This window comes from Rhipicephalus sanguineus, chromosome 2, assembly GCF_013339695.2.
Source record: "Rhipicephalus sanguineus isolate Rsan-2018 chromosome 2, BIME_Rsan_1.4, whole genome shotgun sequence".
In the NCBI taxonomy this organism is placed as follows: Eukaryota; Metazoa; Arthropoda; class Arachnida; order Ixodida; family Ixodidae; genus Rhipicephalus; species Rhipicephalus sanguineus.
The window spans coordinates 182,510,128-182,530,891 of record NC_051177.1 but is presented as its reverse complement, the minus strand read 5'-3'; the positions used below and the strand labels follow the sequence as shown (position 1 = coordinate 182,530,891).

The 20,764-nt window shown below is 46.9% G+C and overlaps 1 protein-coding gene across 1 annotated transcript; it reads right to left on the bottom strand.

Annotated features, from left to right (window-relative positions):
* Positions 1 to 4,197: 4,197 nt before the first annotated feature.
* LOC119381408 (TNF receptor-associated factor 6-like) lies at positions 4,198 to 20,137 on the bottom strand. Its single transcript, XM_037649246.2, has 2 exons — positions 19,829 to 20,137; positions 4,198 to 4,584 (listed from the first exon to the last, which is right to left on the bottom strand). Exons 1-2 carry the CDS (start codon positions 20,135 to 20,137, stop codon positions 4,198 to 4,200), a joined length of 696 nt encoding a protein of 231 aa, XP_037505174.2.
* Positions 20,138 to 20,764: the final 627 nt, after the last annotated feature.

Here is a 20,764-nt window from a genome sequence, read left to right as displayed (position 1 = left end):
ATAGCGTGACAAGAGCTCATGACGCACATAATGACAGGTCTTAACGTGCAAAGCATGACACGCACGTCATGTGCAGCATGATATACATGACATGATCTCGGGGCGCTCGCAGCCATGTAAATGAATGGATATATATGAAAACTAGTTGGACGAGACATTTTAAAGACGATAGTCTTTCTTGGGGAACTTAAACGCCTAAATTTTGGTCTGTCTTTCAGTTTGTCGGCACGTCCCTCGATTCAGCCACCCGGCAAAAGTTGAACCACTTGCCCAAGGGCCAGCCACCTTGAACGGATGACTGGTTCATACTTGTGTACATTGTTGATCAAAAAGCAAACATTACGCATATCTGAGGCGCAACATCACTAGGTAAGTATTAGGTGCTGTGTTCCTTTAATAGAAAATACATAGATACGTAATTCTAGAGACCCTAGTTTCTTAAGCTGCGCTGAAAATGCGACTGCGCTGAAACTTGTCTTCCTCCGTGCCCTCTGCACGAGCTCATTGTTGTGTTTCGGTTTCGGTTCCGTATTGCACTGTATGAATGCTATGGGGTGCCGCTCTGGCATTCCTGTTTCACCCAGGCGACGTGTAAATAAAAGAGTGTGTGGAGAGCACTCGTTGAGTGCAGACGTTCCTTCTGCTTCGGCGCTTCACGTCAAACCGCGCGTCCGGGCTGGCTGGCGTCCCCGCCGGTCGCGTTGGTCACCGCCGGTCTTCGCCTGCTGCTGCGCCGGGACTACCAGCCCACAACACAGCACTCATGTTTCCCGACGTATTGCCAGATGGCGTCCATATCTCACACAGCGCCTCTTCTATCGTCTTTAGACGGCATTTGCAGCGACGCACGCAGATATGCGGCCAATTTTTGTATGACGAACATAACTAACACGTGGTAACATGAAAATCTTGACATGCATGTCATGTACGACATGATTTACATGCCACGCTCATGGCGCACTCGCGGCCGTTCCGCTAGATTGATATACACCAAAACTGGTGTTGCGCGATGTGACGTATGAAGGACATGAGTAATAGGTGGTAACATGAAAACCATGACATGCATGTCATGTATGTCATGATTTACATGCCACGCTCATGGTGTATTCGCGGCCGTTTCCCTAGCTTATATACACCAAAAATGGTATTGCGCGACGCGACTGTACGACGATCGTAAATGAGAGGTGGTAACATGAAAATTACGATATGCAAGTCATGTACGACATAATTTACATGCCACGCTCATTGTTCGCTGGCGGTCGTTGGCTAGCTTGATATACACCAATATTGGTATCGCGTGACGCGACTCTAGGACGAACATAAGTGACAGTTGCTAACATAGAAAACCATGATATGCATGTCCTGTATGGCATGATTTACATGCCATACTCGTGGTGCGCTCGCGGCCATTTCGCTCGTTTGATATACACCAAAATTGGTATTGTGCGATGTGACTATGACGAACATAAATGACAGGTCCTAACATGCGAATCATGTTATGCGTGTCATGTACGGTATAATATACATGACACTGTCGTGGTGCGCTTCCCGCCGTTTTGTTAACTGGATATATAACAAAATTGCCACGGCATGACGTGAGTGCGTGAAGAACATAAATGACAGGTCATGCATTGTAATAACAGAACATGCGTTTCCTTAGCATGGTATATACCAGATTGTGCATGCATGCGTGCATGACAAACATGCGATATATGTTCAACCAGACGCCATGGCATGAATGCTTTCATTTGGGTCAAAGACAAACAAGGCGATGTATGTAGCTCTTTGCTCGCTGCTTCGCATTACATCGATTCCTACAATGCGTGGAATCTGCCAGATTTTTTGCGCAAGGAAATAACGAGGGAGGCGGTCAAGGACCCCTTCCCTCGTTATTTTCTTGCGCGAGAACAGCCATACTTTTTCTCCTCTGTCCTTTTCATTCCCTTTCCCCGTGTGTGTACCGGTTGAGGTGTCCTCTTCGATAGACAGTTATCGTGCACACCAAACCCCACTTCTTATTTCTGAACAGAATCACCTATATACAGGGTGTTTCAGCTAACTTGCGCCAAGTATACTTTTTAATTTCGCGCACTCTAGAAAAAAGCTGAAAAAAAATTTAAGAGGGCAGTTATCTTAGCATAGATGAAGCAATTCGAAGTCGCTTAACAAACGTTACAGCTTTCCTACTTAATGTTTTTCGTTACAGTTACTATTTTAAAGGTTAGTTAAGCAGTCTTTTTTAATTACTCAGCCTATCGGATTGGCGCTTATACTAGCATGGATGAAATATTCTGACGCTTCAGAACAAGTGCTACAGCTTTCGCATTGAAGATATTTCTCTAGAGTCAATATTTAGAAAGTTCATTAAGCAATCTTTGTTAATTGCTCAGCTTAGTGGAGTGGAAAAAATAATCTGACGTGCTCTATATGGCTCAGAACCATACTACCATTATTGGAGACGCGTAGCGCCCATGCTTAATTTTTTATTACTTGGTGCTTTTTAGCTGAAACACCCTGTATATATTATTGTGGCTTGTACATGAACCGAATAACACAGAAACGTGCACTTTTAGTCCCATTGCCCTCGTCTCCTTCGCCCAGGCACAGAAAGATAGAGAAGGCGCTGGTGGTGCATTAGGGCACACAACACTAGAATATCAATCCATCGAGAATATAGTTCGCGCATTTAAAGTTTTACCGCTTTCTAGATGTAAGTGCATATGAACTGGGTGTATAATGCGGCCGATTCAAGTTGAAATTAAAGAGAAAGAAGTGTTCCAGCCATCAGTTTCCTCTTCATTCGAGCATGGTGGGATCACCTGATCCAAAGAGCACGTCACAAGACCCTCATGCAGGTGGGTATGCTTCACATTTCCGAAAGAAAAATGATTCACTCCGTTGAGCAAACAACTCCCATCAGCACTCTTTTCACTACAAGCTTCGGAAACCGTCTCTCATAACATCGGTTCACAAGATATCACTGTGCGTTCGCACAAGTGGCGTAAGTTGGTTTTTGTACTCTTACGTAGCTTTTCGGAACGATTTGTTAGAATTATGTGTGCGTTGCAGAGACGTTGCCTGTGAGTGTACATATTGTACAGAAAGACAAGGACGACAGTTATGAAAGACTGTAGATATAGAGCAATACACTCTTCGCAAAACCACATTCCCCCTTCTCCCCTCCCCTAGTGTTATATCAGCGAGAGATCGGCGTCACTTCTGTTTGATGGCGGCTCTGTATGACGAAACCTTTGCAAAAAGAGGTACTTTATTTTTTCACACAGATTATAACAAACTGCCTCTCTGGCCTCCGTACATTCTCAATGTTCGTAAAAGTAAAACAATCTCGTAAAAAATAAATCTCGTTGTCAAACCATCTACAATTCGATTGCAGATGACCAGTTGTCCAACGTGCCTCGGTGCATGACGAATGAAGTCTCGTGTAATTTTACATATATTTGTGGCGATTTCAACGCAAATCGGTATTTCGTACCTTTTCTTCTTTCAGCACGGTTCGTGTCAATGCTAAGCCCATACCGCGCTTTCAGGGAAAATAGGAAGGATTGCTTGTTCTTATTGATGATACAACTTCAAGTTCTAGAGTCGCTGATCTCAGTCTCGTCCTTCCTGTAGTGTCTTAGTCATCCCGATCTTTTTTTTTTGTTCTTCTTCTATTATATTCTATTTTAAAATGCATAGAGTTATTCGTCCCAATGTCTTACACACTATGTGTTACATTTCTTCTGCCCGATTTAGTATACGTTTGATGGGATCACAGGAGCCTCTTCTCTCGCACGGCGACAGAAATGAGTGGTTACAGCAAGCCTTCCGTTTTGTTCAAATTTTTTTTCTTCTTTCACTGCACGAGGACTCATTATCCTTGTGGGGATCCGTACTTTCTTTGTTTTTTAGACTGTATGCGCTCTTCACAAACTCCAGCGAATGGCAAATAATGCTCCCATTATTGAAGAATATTTGTCATCGTCTCTATCCACTGCTTCCATTGACCACCAAGACTTGCAGTCGCTCTTGCACCTTATCTTTCATGGCAAGCTTATTTGAGATTGAAATTAACAAGCGCTGCTGCACCACGCGAAGTAGAGCAGGTTGTCCTCAAAGCTTTCTTTTTTCTCGGCGACTGGCGCCATGTTGTCTACAATCACAATGTAGAGGCTAACTCCATTGCTCGCCAACCTTTCAAGCTGCTCCTCTGTTTGCTCCCAATTGGGCGTCTATGGTTTCGGTCATTCGCTCAAGTGCATCGACCGTGCGCTGAAGCTCGCCGACAGTAGTCATCTCGAACACGCGCATCAGTTCCTCGTCCGCACCAGACCCACTCGCGGTCGCGTTATTGCTGGCGATGGAGGCGCCGTCACCTTGTAGCGGGGACTCGGAGAGTGTCTGAGACGGCAATCGGCAGTTTAAGTGGCCAATGTAGTGGGCAGCTAGCATATCAGTCATGACGATCTCGCCACATTTTTGACACGGGGACACGTGGAAAGCGCACTCTTGCTCATAGTGTTCGAGAACTCCCGCCAGAGGGCCAACGAAGTCGCATCCGTAGGACTCGTTCCAGCAGCAGGCCTTGAAAAGAGGGGAAAAAAGAGAAAAATGTGGAGCAGGCAATGATACATCTACACGCATATTATTCAACAAAGACATTCTCCAGCTGTATTTTTCAAAGCTCAATTCCTCTACCTACACCCAATCAAAGAATAAAATGGCGTTGTCCAACATAATAGACGAATGTTAACAATGTTGTCACTAGTCGACAAATGCAACGAATCAAGCAATTAAAATTATTATGATAACTGTGTTATGGCTGTTTTCACGTGTCTTAGAACAGGTTCTACAATTTTACATGCATGTTTCAACGAACATATCGAAGAATGTAATTGAAAATAATCCATTTCGATACGAAACAGTAAATTTCTGGTCCAGGACCACTAATATATATTAAAACTACATAATCAAATTATCGAGAAACACTTGTACTAATGCTGGCAATTTTCAATTTTAAAAAGCGCTTGACGCTGTCAAGCACGATATTTGATGGAGCATGCTTATAGCTTTCGATCGTAAACGGCATTAGTGGTTAGCAATTTTTTTTCAAGCAGTATCTTGAAATATAACAGATAAACTGTATCCATCTACTGTTTCAGATAACCTCTCCGCAACCTGCGTCCCATTACGTGGACATGATTTCTTAAGCAAACTACACAACAGCAAACTTCTCAGTATCATTAAAAACTGCCCCGCCACGGTGGTCTAGTGGTTATGGCGCTCAACTGCTGACCCGAAGGTCGCGGGATCGAATCCCGGCCGCGGCGGCTGCATTTTCGATGGAGGCGAAAATGTTTGAGGCCCGTGTACTTAGATTTAAGCGTGCGTTAAAGAACCCCAGGTGGTCTAAATTTCCGGAGCCCTCCACTACGGCGTCTCTCATAATCAAATCGTGGTTTGGGACGTTAAACCCCAGATATTATTATTATTAATGTCATTCAAAACTCGCTCTTTCGTCCCCCAGGGTGTCATCTCCGCATACTCCAACAATGAGTAGCAGGAGTCAACTTTAGTGGCTGTTGTGCACTCATAAAGAAACGGCGGTGAGCAGCTCGCGCAGGTCGTTGCTTAGGTCTAAGTACTTAACGTTTCGCAATTATTACAATTTTCTTCCTAAGTACTGCGAACGAAAGTTATGGTATTGACCTTTAGAAAATATCTAAAAAACATTTGAAATACTGAAAGCCAAAATGCGCATTTATCGGGATATATTTATGATGTTGACAACTTATGTCGCCGTTTCTGGACACCTATATTTACCCTTTGAAAATGAAATTTTTGTTGCAGTGATTTTCCTCTGCACCTAATTGTAGGCCATTTTCACATAAAACTTTCGCCATATTATTTAAGCGACAAGGTTCACGTACTCAGTCATGAAGATGGTCACAGAGACAGAAAAGTAGCAACAGCGGTTGTTAAGGCTCCACATCCAGCACTGGTAAGAAAATGCTTCTTCATTGAGTCACGCGCTGGAAGCCTCAGCTCAACAACACCAAGAACAAAACAACGATGCTGGGGCAGATGTAAGTATAGGCTAACTCCCAGCGCATGTACAGTCAGTATTAGTTTGCAAGCACGCAAACATGCAAGGCAATTTTTGTAACAGCGGTAAGCGTACTGAGCTTTCCGTGTTCGCTGATAGTAAACGTTTACGTATTCGGACAAACATGGTAGTGCTCCTTTTTTCTGCACGTCAAAAACAAACCACATGGAAGCAACAATTGCTTCTTGAACCATAGGCACGTATGAGACGTGATGAAATTACAAATTCTATGGGGCAATCTCAGCGGAGACCTTCATCGTGCACTTCACATATAATTATGATGTAACAAAGCTATATATATATATATATTATATATATATATATATATATATATATATATATATATATATATATATATATAATAATAATATCTGGTGTTTATGTGTGTTGTAAGGATCCAAGAGCGGCGCTCGGGCACTGGCGCGAGCTGGGCTAGGACGAAGCAGACAACTCACACATCCTACTGCCGCACGATTCGTGGCCGATCCCCCGTGGTGGGTTGTGCCATTCCTCTAGGATCAACCAACTAACCAGCGAACGGGCGCTGTCTCTTGTTTCTCTGCATGACAATGGCGCAGTCGTCGAAAGCTTTGGCGAACCCCAGCTGCTAGCTTGAGGTAACGCGTCTTCCTAAGGAACGCCGTCGCGCTTCCTCGGTGATGGAACCCGCAAGTCGACCATCGCCGCAAGTATCCATCCCACCACCAGCGGACGGCGTCCAGGCCTCCACGGTGGTTCCGGGGAACTACGTGAATGGCGACGTGCTACTTCGCGCCAACAATGCGCACGGGCTCCTTTCGCCTGGGTCCATCGCTCACTGTTCCCATGGCGAGTGTCCCGTGACCAAGACTCTACCATCTTCTGACCCGCCAAGTGACGCCGTCCACGCTTCCTTGGCCGTGGATCTCGCCGACGTGAGTGGTGCGACTGCCGCATACTCCGCGGACACTCCCTGGCTCATTAGGCGCTTCACCTTACAGCAGCGCGGAGCTCTTGCGTGAGCTCAAGCAACTGTCAGAACATCTCGGCCGTTTGTCGTCGTTGAACTCCGGGTTCTCGCCTGCCGCTTCACCATCGTCGGCTTTTCGGGGCGAAGCTCCTTAAGGCGGCACCCGTTCGTCCCTCGTACTCGTAGTAGTAGTCGTAGTGCGTAACCATTCTTACGCTTTGACCTCCAAGGTGGTGCCGGTGGGAGATTTTCCCTGTGCGTTGTTGAACAATAAAAAATTCGCAGCGTGCGCGTTAACTAAAAGCCGAATTCTTCTGTCTCTCATTCCCCATTAGCAGCCATTGGCATGTTCCAGTAGGAAACGTTAGTAGAAGTAGAAGTGTAAGTGTTAGCTAAAAGCCGACTTCTTCTGTCTCTCATTCCCATTAGCAGCCATTGTTTACCGCCAAGGTAGTGCCTGGTGAGATTTCTCCTGTGCGTCATTAAACAATAAAAATTTTGTTCAAAACGCCGTTGATTGATGAAATAAACCAACGAAAGACGCCAGATGTTTTGTAAAAGCAAAACGAAAGAACGCCAGATGTTTCTAAAGCAAAATGAAAAGACGCCAGCTGCTTAACGAAAGACGCCAGATGTTTTCTAAAGCAATGGTTTTCTAAACAATGAAAATTCACAGCGTACATGTAAAATTAGAGTGAGCTGCAAGTCGTCACAACTCATCGAACCTTTAGTATAAACGCGCCCGATCTCACGTCGGTGATGATGTACTGGGCAGAATTCACGGAAGATTCACGGTTTACCGATGAACCTCCGCAGCTTCGCCCACTCATCATCATTCACTCCGTGGATATGCTGTGATTTTTGGGCAGTGCCGGAGTTCCGATGTTTCCAGGACGACGTCGTGGGGTGGATTCAGACCATCAACTTGCTCGGCACCCTCCTTGCCTGGCCGGACAATCTTAAATGGCTGGTGGCCATCGACCGCCTTCACGATGCCGCCAAGGCATGGCATGCATACGAAGGGATCAAACAACGGTCGTGGCCTGAATGGTGCGCCAAGTTGACCAGTCTTTTCCGCCCTCTCTCTCATACCTGCGACCCCCTCCCTGCCGACCGAGTCTCTATCGAGGATGGGAGTTGTGAGGCACACAACCTCGACGACGCAGCTCGGGCTTTCACAAACCTGCCCTCCCTCCGAGATCGAGCTCGCGAGGCACAGCGCCCCTATGGTGCAGCTGTGCCCAGCGCCAACCAGGCCTACTTCGCAGACACAGCTTGTGAAGAGCAGCATCTCGATCGTCCATCAGTTTCCCTGAGTCCCTGCGCAGACATCATCGTGGACGCGGAAGGCCACGCGCCCGACACGGATACCGCGCGGGAGCAGGATTCCACGCCACATATTTCGCACTCCGCGACGCCCCCACCAGCACCCATCTCACCAGACAATAATACCGCCCACAAGACACATCAGTGGCGATGCAGCTTCCAAGCTCGCCAGTGCGTGAGCATGACCACGTCCTAGATCTAGTGCCGGACACGCTCCAAGTCGGGGAACCGGGCAAGCGTATGACACACTTCAGTGCGCTCTCAGACCCACCAGTGCAGCTCCCCCAGACTCGAGAGCAGTCACTGCCCGAATTAGCCGACGGTCAACGTGCGCTGGTCTGGTCCAAGGAATATAATATGACCAACACGACTACAAACGTCGAAGGCTTGCCTATGCGTACTACGCCCCCTCTCCGAGCCAAGAAACGAGAAGTATCGGGGCACTACACCTTCCCCCACTGGCGAGCCCTGAAACAATGGAAGCCCCTGTTTCGGCAGCGCCGTACATTCCGCCTAGCTCGCGCAATCGTAGTTCATCGACGCGAAGCGGACGCACTCCTTCAAATCTTCGGATACGCGCCCGTCTACTAACGACACGGTCTGTCGGCGGCCACCACACATCAATTCGGTCGTCCACCGTTCCTTGTAAATCACATGCGCCGCATTTGGAAACGCGACAGGCGAAGCGGCAGCGACAGCTACGACCTTCCCGCAATAGCCAGTGCCGTCCACCTGAAGCATGTTTCACAGCCTATGAAATCAAAGTTGCTGCGTGGCCGAGACCGTCCAGCACGCAACAGCCAAGGACGCCCTCCAGAGGCGATTTGGCAGCTCGCCATGCAATTTCGCAGCGTGGCCGAGTGTAAGTATCCAAGAGCGGCGCTCGGGCACTGGCGCGAGCTGGGCTAGGACGAAGCAGACAACGACGAAGTAGAATAAGAACAGCCGGCCCAGCGAACGGGCGTTGCCTCTTGTTTCTCTGCATGACTATATATATATAATATATATATATATATATATATATATATATATATAATATATTAATAATATATATATATATATATTATATATATATATATATAATCACAACACTAACAAAGCCATCAGCAAACTATAGGCCAACAAGTACGGCACACGCCAAAGATGCGTTTCTCTCATTTTTCTGTACTTGAGCTAATCATATTAAACATAGTAATCTCAAGTCCACTGCAAATAGAAAATACCAAATATTTGTCGATCAGTCGCCTGCCTATACTGCTGAAAGGCACTGTGCTCTTTCGAGACGCGTATGCGGGAAAGTTATAACGCATCGCTCGTTACTCTTGCGGAGATGCGACAACGTTCAGCGTGCACGCGTTCAACTCACAAGTGCGGGTATACTGTGACGTACACTCACTAGGCCAATAAAGCGTAGAAGGATAAAACTCGCATCGCAATTAATCAGTTACTGTGAACTTGTTCCTGTTAGATAATTTATTTCAACAGGCGCTACGCAAATGGGGTAGCGCGCACAAAGTTGACTATGTGAGAAAAATGCACTCATGCTACGCTATTAGCCTAAATTCGCACCTTCTATTATAATGTCACAATGGCGGTAAATCGGGCTAGCTGGTTGTTCATGATCGTAAAATGACAGCGCAATAACGACGTTTGTCTCTGTGTTCGTCCCGTCGTTTTTTGCGCTTTTATATTACCATCGTGCATTCCAAAGCCACGAAACGCTCCTTTCCTGGCACCATCGACAGAGTAGGCGTTGAACATACAAAATCTGTAGAACTTGCGTTGGTCAAATTTTCAAAAACTCACGGAACATTCCTTAACGTGTACAGTTACATAGGTAAACCCACCTGCGCCACGAAGCTGTGTGTGGCAAGTTCTAACTATAAATGATCCCTAATAGCCAACGTTTATCCGTATAAATTGCTAAGGATGCTCCGATCCACGTGTAAAGAAAGACAGAGGTGATAACTGTTTGTGAACTAAGTACACGCATGCGTCAAAAATTTCCCACTCTTTCGTTGGTGGACAACGTGCGGATGAACAAGTCAAGAATCTGATACGGCAATCATGCCAGCCAATTATACCTACTGTTTACACTCATTGCTTCTGAGACTGCAGTGGATTGAGTGCAGAAGGACTTAAAGCTCGGCTCGTTGAGAGCGATTCCCACGGGATGCCAAAAAAAAACAAGGACAAGGGAAACAAACTGACAAGATTAGCTCAATCTTAACTAATTCTCACCAGGAGATGTTTTCGTAGACAACCCAGTGGCGAGTAAACAAGATAAATTGGAAGTTACAAAGAAGACTCCAGAATTATCACAGCGTCCTTGTCAAACAATGCTCCCAAAAACGCTAATCACAGGACACTGAATAGATAATACGACACGATCTTTGCTATTTACCAAAATGCACTGCGAATTCGCCGGCACATGCGTCTCCCATGTCCCTATATTGAACGCTTCCAGGGTTTTCCTGTTAGATTTATATGCATCGGCTCATCAAATGCAGTTGAACGGCCTTTCATTGTTTTCTATTACCCCCGTTCTGACTTTTGATTTGCTTACTTCACGAGCGCAAATCTGCTCTTTTCCATTTTGTACGTTGTAGTGCAGGTATATGTTCGCCTCTGAACGTGCACATGTTTCTGCTGCGCTCTCTCTTTTTTTTTTTGCTCTATTGGGCCTCGTGCACTTCTCAAGCTCCTCTTGCGGCTTTTTGCTCGAGCCCCATTTCCTGTATTTCACTAGAACGAACATTCGTTCATTATTTCAAAATTCGGGCGCCCGTGAGCGAACTTCTGCAGCCACAGATCTTACGATGATCCGGCATTGAAGCATAGAATGCATTCATATCATACTCAAATATAGTTTCAGTGTGCGGCCACATTCTTATATGGATAAAGATGAGCGAATTCTTTAACCTGATACAGAAAAATGCGAAATCGTGTCCTTTATTTTTGCATGTCGCCGTAGAGCTTGCGTACACGGGACGGGCAAGGCCACTTGGCAAACACTTCCGTGATTTCTTTCGTAACAACGGGGGTTCTAACGTATAGTCTTGCATGCTTAACGAGCAAGCGCGTCGTCATGCACATCGTAGTATGAGCTCATCCGCGCATCCAAGCAATCCTGAGAAAGTACAGTGACGGCTGGGGGCGTGGCTTTACGTCGTCTTCTAGATCGTTCGAGCGCGGCAAGCCTTCGTTGCCATGAATGAAACTTCTCTTTCGTTACACTGCTGCGACGGTGGGAATGCCAGCCATGGATGTGCATGCCATTTGCGAAAGACAGGTGGCTTTATCATATTTGAACCTATGAAGTTCATCGACAATATTAAACATTGTCATCGTTCAAAAATGTTCAATTTTTACTAACCTCACCAAAAGTTAACTCGAGAAGCAGCTACATCAGTATCATTCGAAAGGCAACAGCTTTCTGGAGTTGATAAAGTTAATTTGACGAAGGCTATGGAATCCATCAACGTACACATGCGATGGCTGGTGCGACAGACATGGCCATACGCACGCGCCTGTTCAGTTCGATTCACCAGAATGCAAGTCATAGCGCGTCTATGACTGCGTTGGAATTCTGGACAGCGGTCGTGGACGGTCTACCTCGACAGCTTCGAAAGACAACATCGAGCCGCGACTCACCCAAGGAATGGCACGCGTCCTAGATTTCTGTGCCACGTTACGCTCCCTCGCTTCGACAAGAGAAGGCTAAGAAAAACAAAAGTGTCTGTTCTTTAACTTCTTTCGTGTACAAATCAATAAAAAACACGTGCTTTACATCAAAAGGACACTACAGTGAAACAATAAATTAGTTCAGACTGATGAATGATACTCTGGAAAATAGTGCCATTAATTTCACCGCCATGGGTTAATTAATAGACAAGAAAATTGGTGTGAAAAGTATCGCTCCTAAATATCCCGCCGAAATTTTTGATGGTGATGGTTCCACTTTCAAAGTGTTTTACAGCGAAAGCTGTTATGAGATCACAACAACAGTTGTTTTTGGCGCCGTAGTTGTCCGCCGGCCGCCGTCGGCGGTGTCCCTAACCGCTATCGCGCGAAATAAGAAAAAATAACTAAGTAAGAGAAAATATCCAGGATGGAACGGGGTTCGAACCTGGGCCCTCTGCGTCGGAGCCCAGTATACAGCCACAGAGCCATACCCGCGCTTTTAAACGCCGTTGCAAAAGACCCTATGCAGGCTTCACGTCGGCAAGGAACCACATTAACATATGTAATATAGCGTAGTACAAGAGCAAAATTAGAACCAGGCGTCACACACAATGCAGCATTGCGCAACGAGTGGGTTGTTGAATGCTTCAAACCCATTGCAAAGGGCTCTGCCCTAATTTTCGTCGTCATCAGCCACAGCCTCAACAAGTACACATAATGCCTTACCTATGTGTAGGAGTACCACGGTTCCCCGCAGAATGACGAAAAACGGCGTAGTGTCTGCTTCCTACTTCACAAAAATTATAATTTATAGCGTAGAGGGTCCGTCGCAAGTGTATTTTTATTAGTTGCCAAGTAAGTGCATAAGGCCCCATAATCCATTTTCTCAGGGCCTCAATAAAGTTATTTTCCCTCTCTCTCTCTTCTCACGTTAGCGTATGTTATATAGCGTGGTGAGAGTGAAATAACGACCGGGTGTCAAACAATGCGAATTACGTAATTAGCGGGTAGTTTAGAGCTCCCAACCTATTACGAAGGGCTCATCCATAATTCTTCATCGTCATCATCAGCAGCATCGACAAAGTGCACATAATGCCTTACAGGTGTGTAAGCTGGTACTCTTCGCTTCTCAGCAAAATGACGAATAGTGGCGTAGTCGGTACTTCCAAACTTCACAAAAATTACGATTTATGGCGTAGTGAGTACCTTGCAAGTGTATTTGTATTAGCAGCCCCAAGAGAGCTTACAACGGGCTCTAGAAATGCCGCTTTTTTTCCAGCTTTCGCTGTGACTGTGCTGCGCTTTCCGCGCAGGCCTGGTGTTTTTCTTTTTTTTTTGTATTTTGGCCACATTGGCTCATCGAAATTTTTGGAAACTTTGTATGTTCTGTCTCTGGCTCCTTTAGAAGATAATGTACGTCATTTGTACTTTTAGAAACTGCCTAGGCCTTAGTGGACACCGTATGAACATATGACGTCACGGCCACTGGTGCGGGAACTTCAAGGTGGCCTCGCCGCCCGCATAATAAATGCGAAGCATTTCTTAGCGAACCTCAGGCACTTTGGCCCTATCTATCTATCTATCTATCTATCTATCTATCTATCTATCTATCTATCTATCTATCTATCTATCTATCTATCTATCTATCTATCTATCTATCTATCTATCTATCTATCTATCTATCTATCTATCTATCTATCTATCTATCTATCTATCTATCTATCTATCTATCTATCTATCTATCTATCTATCTATCTATCTATCTAGCCGCCTACGTCTGGGCGCTCTCCTGGTCGTCTCCATAAATTGTAATATACCAAAATTGGCATAGCAGGGTACCAGTGTATCACGAACACGATTCACTGGTCATGACATGAATAACGCAAAATACCTGTCGCGTACGTCATGAAACCCTTTCTCTCAGTCACGATACTGCTTCGGCCAGGTGGGAGGCGGCCCTCCACAGCTCCCTCCTGGCTGACCAGCTCTGGGCCGTCCAGCAGGCCCGCGGAGCGGCCGGCAGGCTTTGTCTGACGGTCCCGACGTGGGAGTCACCCGCTGCGCGCTGACGCGCGCCTTGCAGGACCCAAATAAAGTTTTTCAACAACCAACCAACGTGTGGCACATACCCGTAAACCAGAGTAAATGTTATGCGGGTATGAGCCACAAGTGTACAGAGTCTCAACCAACACAGTAACCACGAACACACATTGACACACAAGGAAAGTGACAATAATAATAATAATAATAAAATAATAATAATAATAATAATAATAATAATTGGGGTTTCATGTCCGAAAACCACGATATGATACGAGAGACGCCGTAGTGAAGGACTCCGGAAATTTTCACCATCGGGTATTCTTTAACGTGTACCGAGATCGCACAGAACATGGGCATCTAGCATTTTGCCTCCATCGAAATGCGACCGCCGCGGCCGGGATCGAACCTGTGACCTTCGGGTCAGCAGACGAGCACCGTAACCGCTACACCACCGCGGCAGATGCCAGGAAAGTGAGGAAACTGAAGACAGAACACCCCTGGAAGACGCTCAACTACCGTCCACTCGTCCACGTGGTCCCCAACGTGCACGACGTGGATTACGCAAAAACTAGCGTGAATGCTTCCTACAATAAATCTGCTGAGAGAACGAGGCCTATCATCATTACCGATGAGTTCAACATTGATTTATCAAGACCCATCAACGCTTGGTCCTAATACTGCGTGAAAGGGATTGGATGTGGAGAGGGCATCAAAGACTTCGTTGCCACATCCACGACAGGAGGCATCATAGATCATTTCATGGTAAGAGGCATTCAGGATTTCCACCAGCTGCACTATACCTCGCACTTCACTACACTTAGACTCCTCCTAGCCGCGATTACGAACGGATCCGCATAACAGTCCGGTCCAGCTGCTGGTGCTCACTGACCACGGTGATGATGACCTTTTTCAAGAACTGTCAAGAACCCCTTCAACACATACACACGGGTTCGTGAAACGTGCGCGCGCGCTGCGTCATAACGAACAGGTATAAGCATAACAACTGTAACTGAGTGTAACGTACGTGCAGTGCGCCTGCACGTGCCACTCGGCTGTATATATATCTAGAGAAACTTTCTTGAATGAAGCTTAGTTGCCAGTAGCGCCTGTCCTGTGCATCTGTGTTCCTTCTTTGTCCTGTTCGGATTCGCGCTATCCGGTATTGAAGAATATAAGCCCTACATATCAGCTTACCGCGTCTGTTGTTGATAACACCCATGTTGCTGTTACCATCCTTACGCAACTATAAACAACTGGTTATATGATAGATATGCGACTCTTCAACATATGAGCGTGCGTTTACCACTTCCACATTTCTTTAGAGTCATTCCGTAACGTTTCGCTCAATGTGAAAAATTGCGCCACAGTCACCATAACGCGCATGCTTCGCATAACATCGATTCCCACGGTACGTGGGATCTGCCAAATTTTCTTTTTGCACGTTGTCTCGCTTACCAAGCGTCTTCTCACTGCAAGCGTCGTGTTTTTGGTATCATGAAAGTGTAATTTAATAATACAAAAAAAAATGTTTCTCATTGGTGTCCTCTAAGCGCCTAAAAAGAAGGCCTCTTCTTGTGGACAGACGACCATACCGTTGGGATCCGAGCATTCAGCTGAGCCGTCACCTTGTTTGGACAGCATTAATAATTATGATGTAGCGAAGTCTTGGAACATAGTAATGGGTTGCTCTCTCCAGCGCCTTCTAGTGGGTCGTCCTCTTTGGCTTCTAAAAGTCCGCCGCTCGACGCTCGCGCTGGGAGTTCGTGCCTTGTCGTGGCTGTCGCCATTAAGCATTGTCGTTTAGTGTCGTCACTAAACACCTTAAAAATGATGTTTAACTTCCCAAACCCACGATATGATTACGAGGTAGGCCGTAGTGAAGGGCCCTGGAAATTTCAACCACCTGGGGTTCTTTAACGTGCACCTAAATCGAAGTACACGAGCCTCGGGCATTTTCAGCTCCATAGAAAATGCTGCCGCCGCGGCCGGGACTCGATCCCGCGACCTGCGGGTCAGCAGTCGAGCACCATAACCACTAGACCACCGGGGCGGGTCATTAAAGGGGAACTCTGGGGATTTTTCGATATTCACGGATTTCAATTAAACTTTCAACATATGTTCTCTTCGGCACCCTGATGATATGTGGCAAATTAGAGAATTTTTTAGTTTTCTTAGAAACTTATGAATTTTTAATTTTTTCAGTTTAGTTTTTTAGAAAACGAATTTTAAAATTGGTAGCCAATTCCGGAATCACGGTCTGGGTACGGGCTAGTTGGTATTCCATTTTTTTAAATTGTGCTAACAGCGCAAAGTAAGACACGAGACAGAGAGCAACGAAGACGAGCTCGTCTTCGTTGCTCTCTGTCTCGTGTCTTATTTTGCGCTGTTAGCACAATTTAAAAAAATCCGGAATCACGCCTGTTAACGCGGGCCACCCTCTGTATGTGACGTAATGTGCCTACTCTTTTCCGACCCCGCCTCGCCCAGCAGACGGGTGCAGCGCGCGCTTTCTTCTACGAGGCGGCGACGACGCGAGCAAAGTTCGGCTTTGTTAGCTGCATAGCGTCTTAGTCGTCATTGACATCGGGTCTTACATTAAGCACGTAAAATAGTGAGCAACGCGGAGATCGATGCGGGGCACGTGAGCTACTTCATGCGCCGGTGGGTAGGAATCAAAAGGCGATGCCCCCGCGCTCGTATATTAGCTGCAATCATCGCTGTACTCGTCACTGGTAAGTTGAGACGGGCTGGCACAGCTTGACACCAATTCGATGACATCGCCAGCTTGCTTTTCGCGTGATAGAAGAAGCGCGTGCGCTATGGCACTACGGCGTTACACCCTGGCCAGCCCGTGGCAGCGTGTAGCGCACTTCGTGACGTCATCGCATACCCAGCCAGCGCCTCCCCTATTTTTCAGTGCTTGGGCGAACGCTCTCCTCGTGCCGTCTAACGCGCTCTCCGCGTCCGCTCGCCGCTGCCGCGTGGTGGCGCTGTGCAAGTAGACTACGGGAAGCTGGCGCTGAACGGCCGCGCGTACCACGAAGCTCACGAATTCGTGTTTGCATCCGAGTTTAATTGCAGTTGTGCTTCTTGCAGGCTTTCACGGGTACAGTGGGATGGAAAGAAACGCGAACATAGCGGGGCGCTGTTTTCATCACGCTCTAACCGTGGTGGCAATAAAAAGATGATAGATGGTATTTTATTGTGCCATGGATGACGCCGTCTTTTCATTAGTCATCCAGGCTATTACCACTTGAAAATAAATGCGAAACAGCAAAGAATGCTGATGCCGCGTGTTCGCGTGTCTTTCCGTCCCCGCTGTACGTATTCCGCAGGCAGTCTGTCAGGCCGTGCTGCCGGTTCAATACTTGCATTCGAGTTTGATAGTACTCGCGTTTTATTTTCTATTTCAGGCTATTGCAACCACCCCACTGCCTTAGTATGTCATACTGTTCTGTTCCACTCTGCAAATGGAACTGAAAGAAATCACGATTGTCTTTTTTATTTCCCTTCATTGATAAAGAAAAAGAAATCTCACAGGGTCCCTTATGCATTCGTCTAAGACGACTGAAAGGCGAAAGCAATCTTTTTCTTTCTCTTCCAATCAATGTATTGAACATTCCCCGCCTCCCTCCGAGATATTCCTGCGCCTAACGTGGTTTTCTTACAGCCTCAAGGATCGGAGGGAGTGCAAGCTTTCTGCACATCAGCGGAGGCGTGCACTGCCTCCGCGATCGGCCCATTTTGACCAAGCGAAGATGTAATATGACAACGTCACTTCACGATGATGTCACAAAATAAAATACAAAGACGAGCTCAAGCAACTGACAACAGGCAGCGCCATTTTTCACGCCTTTCACAATGGCTCAAGTTGAGAGCCGGCACTACGACTTTATACTTCAACGACAGCGTCTGTTCACACATCGGTCAATATTGCAGGAACCGCGCGGCATATGTAGCTGTCTTTGTTTGCTTTTCGTACCACCACGATTAAACTGGTTTAAGCTCTGAAATGGTGGAATCACTTGGCATAGTTCCTCCTTTTCTGGCACCAGCTGTTGCTTTCTCCCGGTGGCAACAAATGTACTTCTCAAAAGCTTTACGAAGGGAACGGGCGATCACGTATATCCCTGGAAGCAGTCTAGTTACATTTCGTGCTATTTGCGCATGAACTGCAGGCTTGCGTATAGTGTGCTACACCAGTAGACGGTAGCACACATCGGGGAACTTTAAGCGCCCAAGCTTTCAATATTACCTCTTGACAAATGCTGCTTTCGAAAATCGACTTTCAGACAGTCAGAAACCGACTCTTAGTCAAGAGAACGTAACGGTGACAAAACAATTTTCCGCACATCCCTGGCATGCGCTCTCTGGTATCGGGCTAGCAGACGATGCGCGAGCGTCTCGATCAAATAGCCGCGAAAGACATGCCTTCGGATGGGCTGGTTGCCCAGAACGACACGTGCTTCATGATTCCAGTTTGAAGTTTTCATTATACTTTAAACAACGCGAATACAGACGAAAACAACCATATAGCAGCTTCGAATGCCGCCACGGCATTCGTTTCCGCGAGCGACGACGCGACGGCAGGTCTACTACGGTGGCGTCGCCCGGCGGCTAAAAGCCGCACAAACGCCGACGGTCGGTTCCCGTTGCGCTCCGCTCCTTCGCCCAGGCACAGAAAATTAGAGGAGGCGCTGACCCAGCACGGAGCAGCTAAGCTCCCTGTTTCGGTTTCGACTCATCGTATATTGCTTATTTAAAATTATTGACTAGTCTCTCAGCAAAATGAACCACCCTTGCTGTTACATGACTGTTAATACTATTTAAAAACGGCATTATCTCAATATTGTCGAAAATGAACCGGAGTTCCCTTTAAACGGCAATGTGGCCAGCGTCCTATTTGTCTCCGATGCGGTCTTACTGAAGCGTTGTATGTTGCCGGTTACGTGCGACTTGTAACGGACATAAAATAGCTGCTGTCCACTTAGCTCTATTTAGCCGTCTAATGTGAGTATTGGAACATACCCTAAATATTGTAGCCAATGGCACAAAGTGATGCCTTTAAGTGTCAGTTAGTGCTAAGTTACGAGTCACTTTACATGTCGTGCTTCCCACGCGCTCGTGTGCTCACCCTAAGCGTGCTCGCTTACGTTCCTGCAATATTCTTGATAAGTTAATACACATTTCAGCGCCCATGCTTGCAAAGCGTTACTCCTCCTGTAACTGCTCCTATGACATTTGGAAGCAGTAGCGATAAGTTCTACATTAACAATTGGTTTCCTTGAGATGTTATATATCTGTACTCTATCACGTAGAAATCTGCCTGGTAGCCAACTGAGCACGATACACGTTTGTCTAATCTGCCTTTGAGTTTTCGTGTTTCGCTCTCTCAAATTGAGTGACGCAGCCAAGGAGTGGCCCATGGGGCACGTACCCCACCCGAAATTTATTTCTGCCGTGAGATGCAGAGCCCGAATACTCGACCACACTTGCTTGCCCAGCTCCCCCTTCAATCAAGGACGTGCAACCTCATCCCCCTCCCCCCCCCACCTCCCTGAAACAAATTTCTGCCTACGCCAGTGCACCAAGTAAACGACACTCTAACTTGTTTCTGGCCCAATAAAGTCCTGTAGATACCTTGTCGCTATACTGCTATCCCTTGCAAGAAATGCCTGTCTTCAGAAGTCGTAACCGGGTGACAAATATCCGGTACGCACCCTCAGGTCCTGCTTCTCCCTTGCCGAAAGCTTCGACTCCTGGCACTCGCTCTCGCAGAATGGCTCTCCGTCCATGGGACAAAGGCTACGGCCATCTTTGTCGGTGCAGCCAACCTGGCACTGCCGGCACACGCTGTGCGAGCAGGGAAGTACGATCGTCGTGCTTGGAAGGACGTGGCACACGCAGCAGGCGTAGCGACTCAACGTCACCTCGTCGGCGAACACCGTTGGGCGCATATTGACGCCGCTGACCGAGTCGGTCACTCGGTGCAGAGCTCGGCGTCCGAGATCTCGCGTACCAGTAGCCATTTGTCGCTGCGAATGAGCGGCAACACAGACGTGCGTCTCGTAGCTTGGTTGGGCGTTTGCTTTAAGTCATGTGATAACGGATAACATCTTCAGATAGTGTTCCCGTGAAACAAGACATGGTGGAGGAAGGGCAGTACGCGCGCGCAGGCAGTTTATGCTTGAAGTACGCTCCCAAAATATTTTCTTGAGGTTATGATCAGCCAGTTTTCGTCGATGACGTGGGATACTAAAACTGTCCATTGCTACGTGTATACAGAGAAGGTAAATAAACATGCCTTTTCATGTGATAACGCTGCTTCACAGGCGTCTCACGGATTCTCTAATCTCGCGCTGCTGCCAGGTTTTATTTGCTTTCTCTTTTAATTATGAGGCATCCTTCACGTTGAGCCATCCTAATGACCATCACCAGAGTGCTTTAGGCTATGCGCCCTTGGCGCTCGGCTTGGCCCAGCCGAGTAGCTGCGACATTTTGTGCGCCGTCAGCGGTGGAACACGGTGCTGTAAGGAATGCTTATCTGCTTAGTGCCCGTCTCTGCGAGTCTTTTCTTGTCCAACGTATTCAAGCCGGTATACCTGGTGTTTAAAGAAATCTGTCCGAAAATGTTGAAACAGCTTGGAACTACGTTA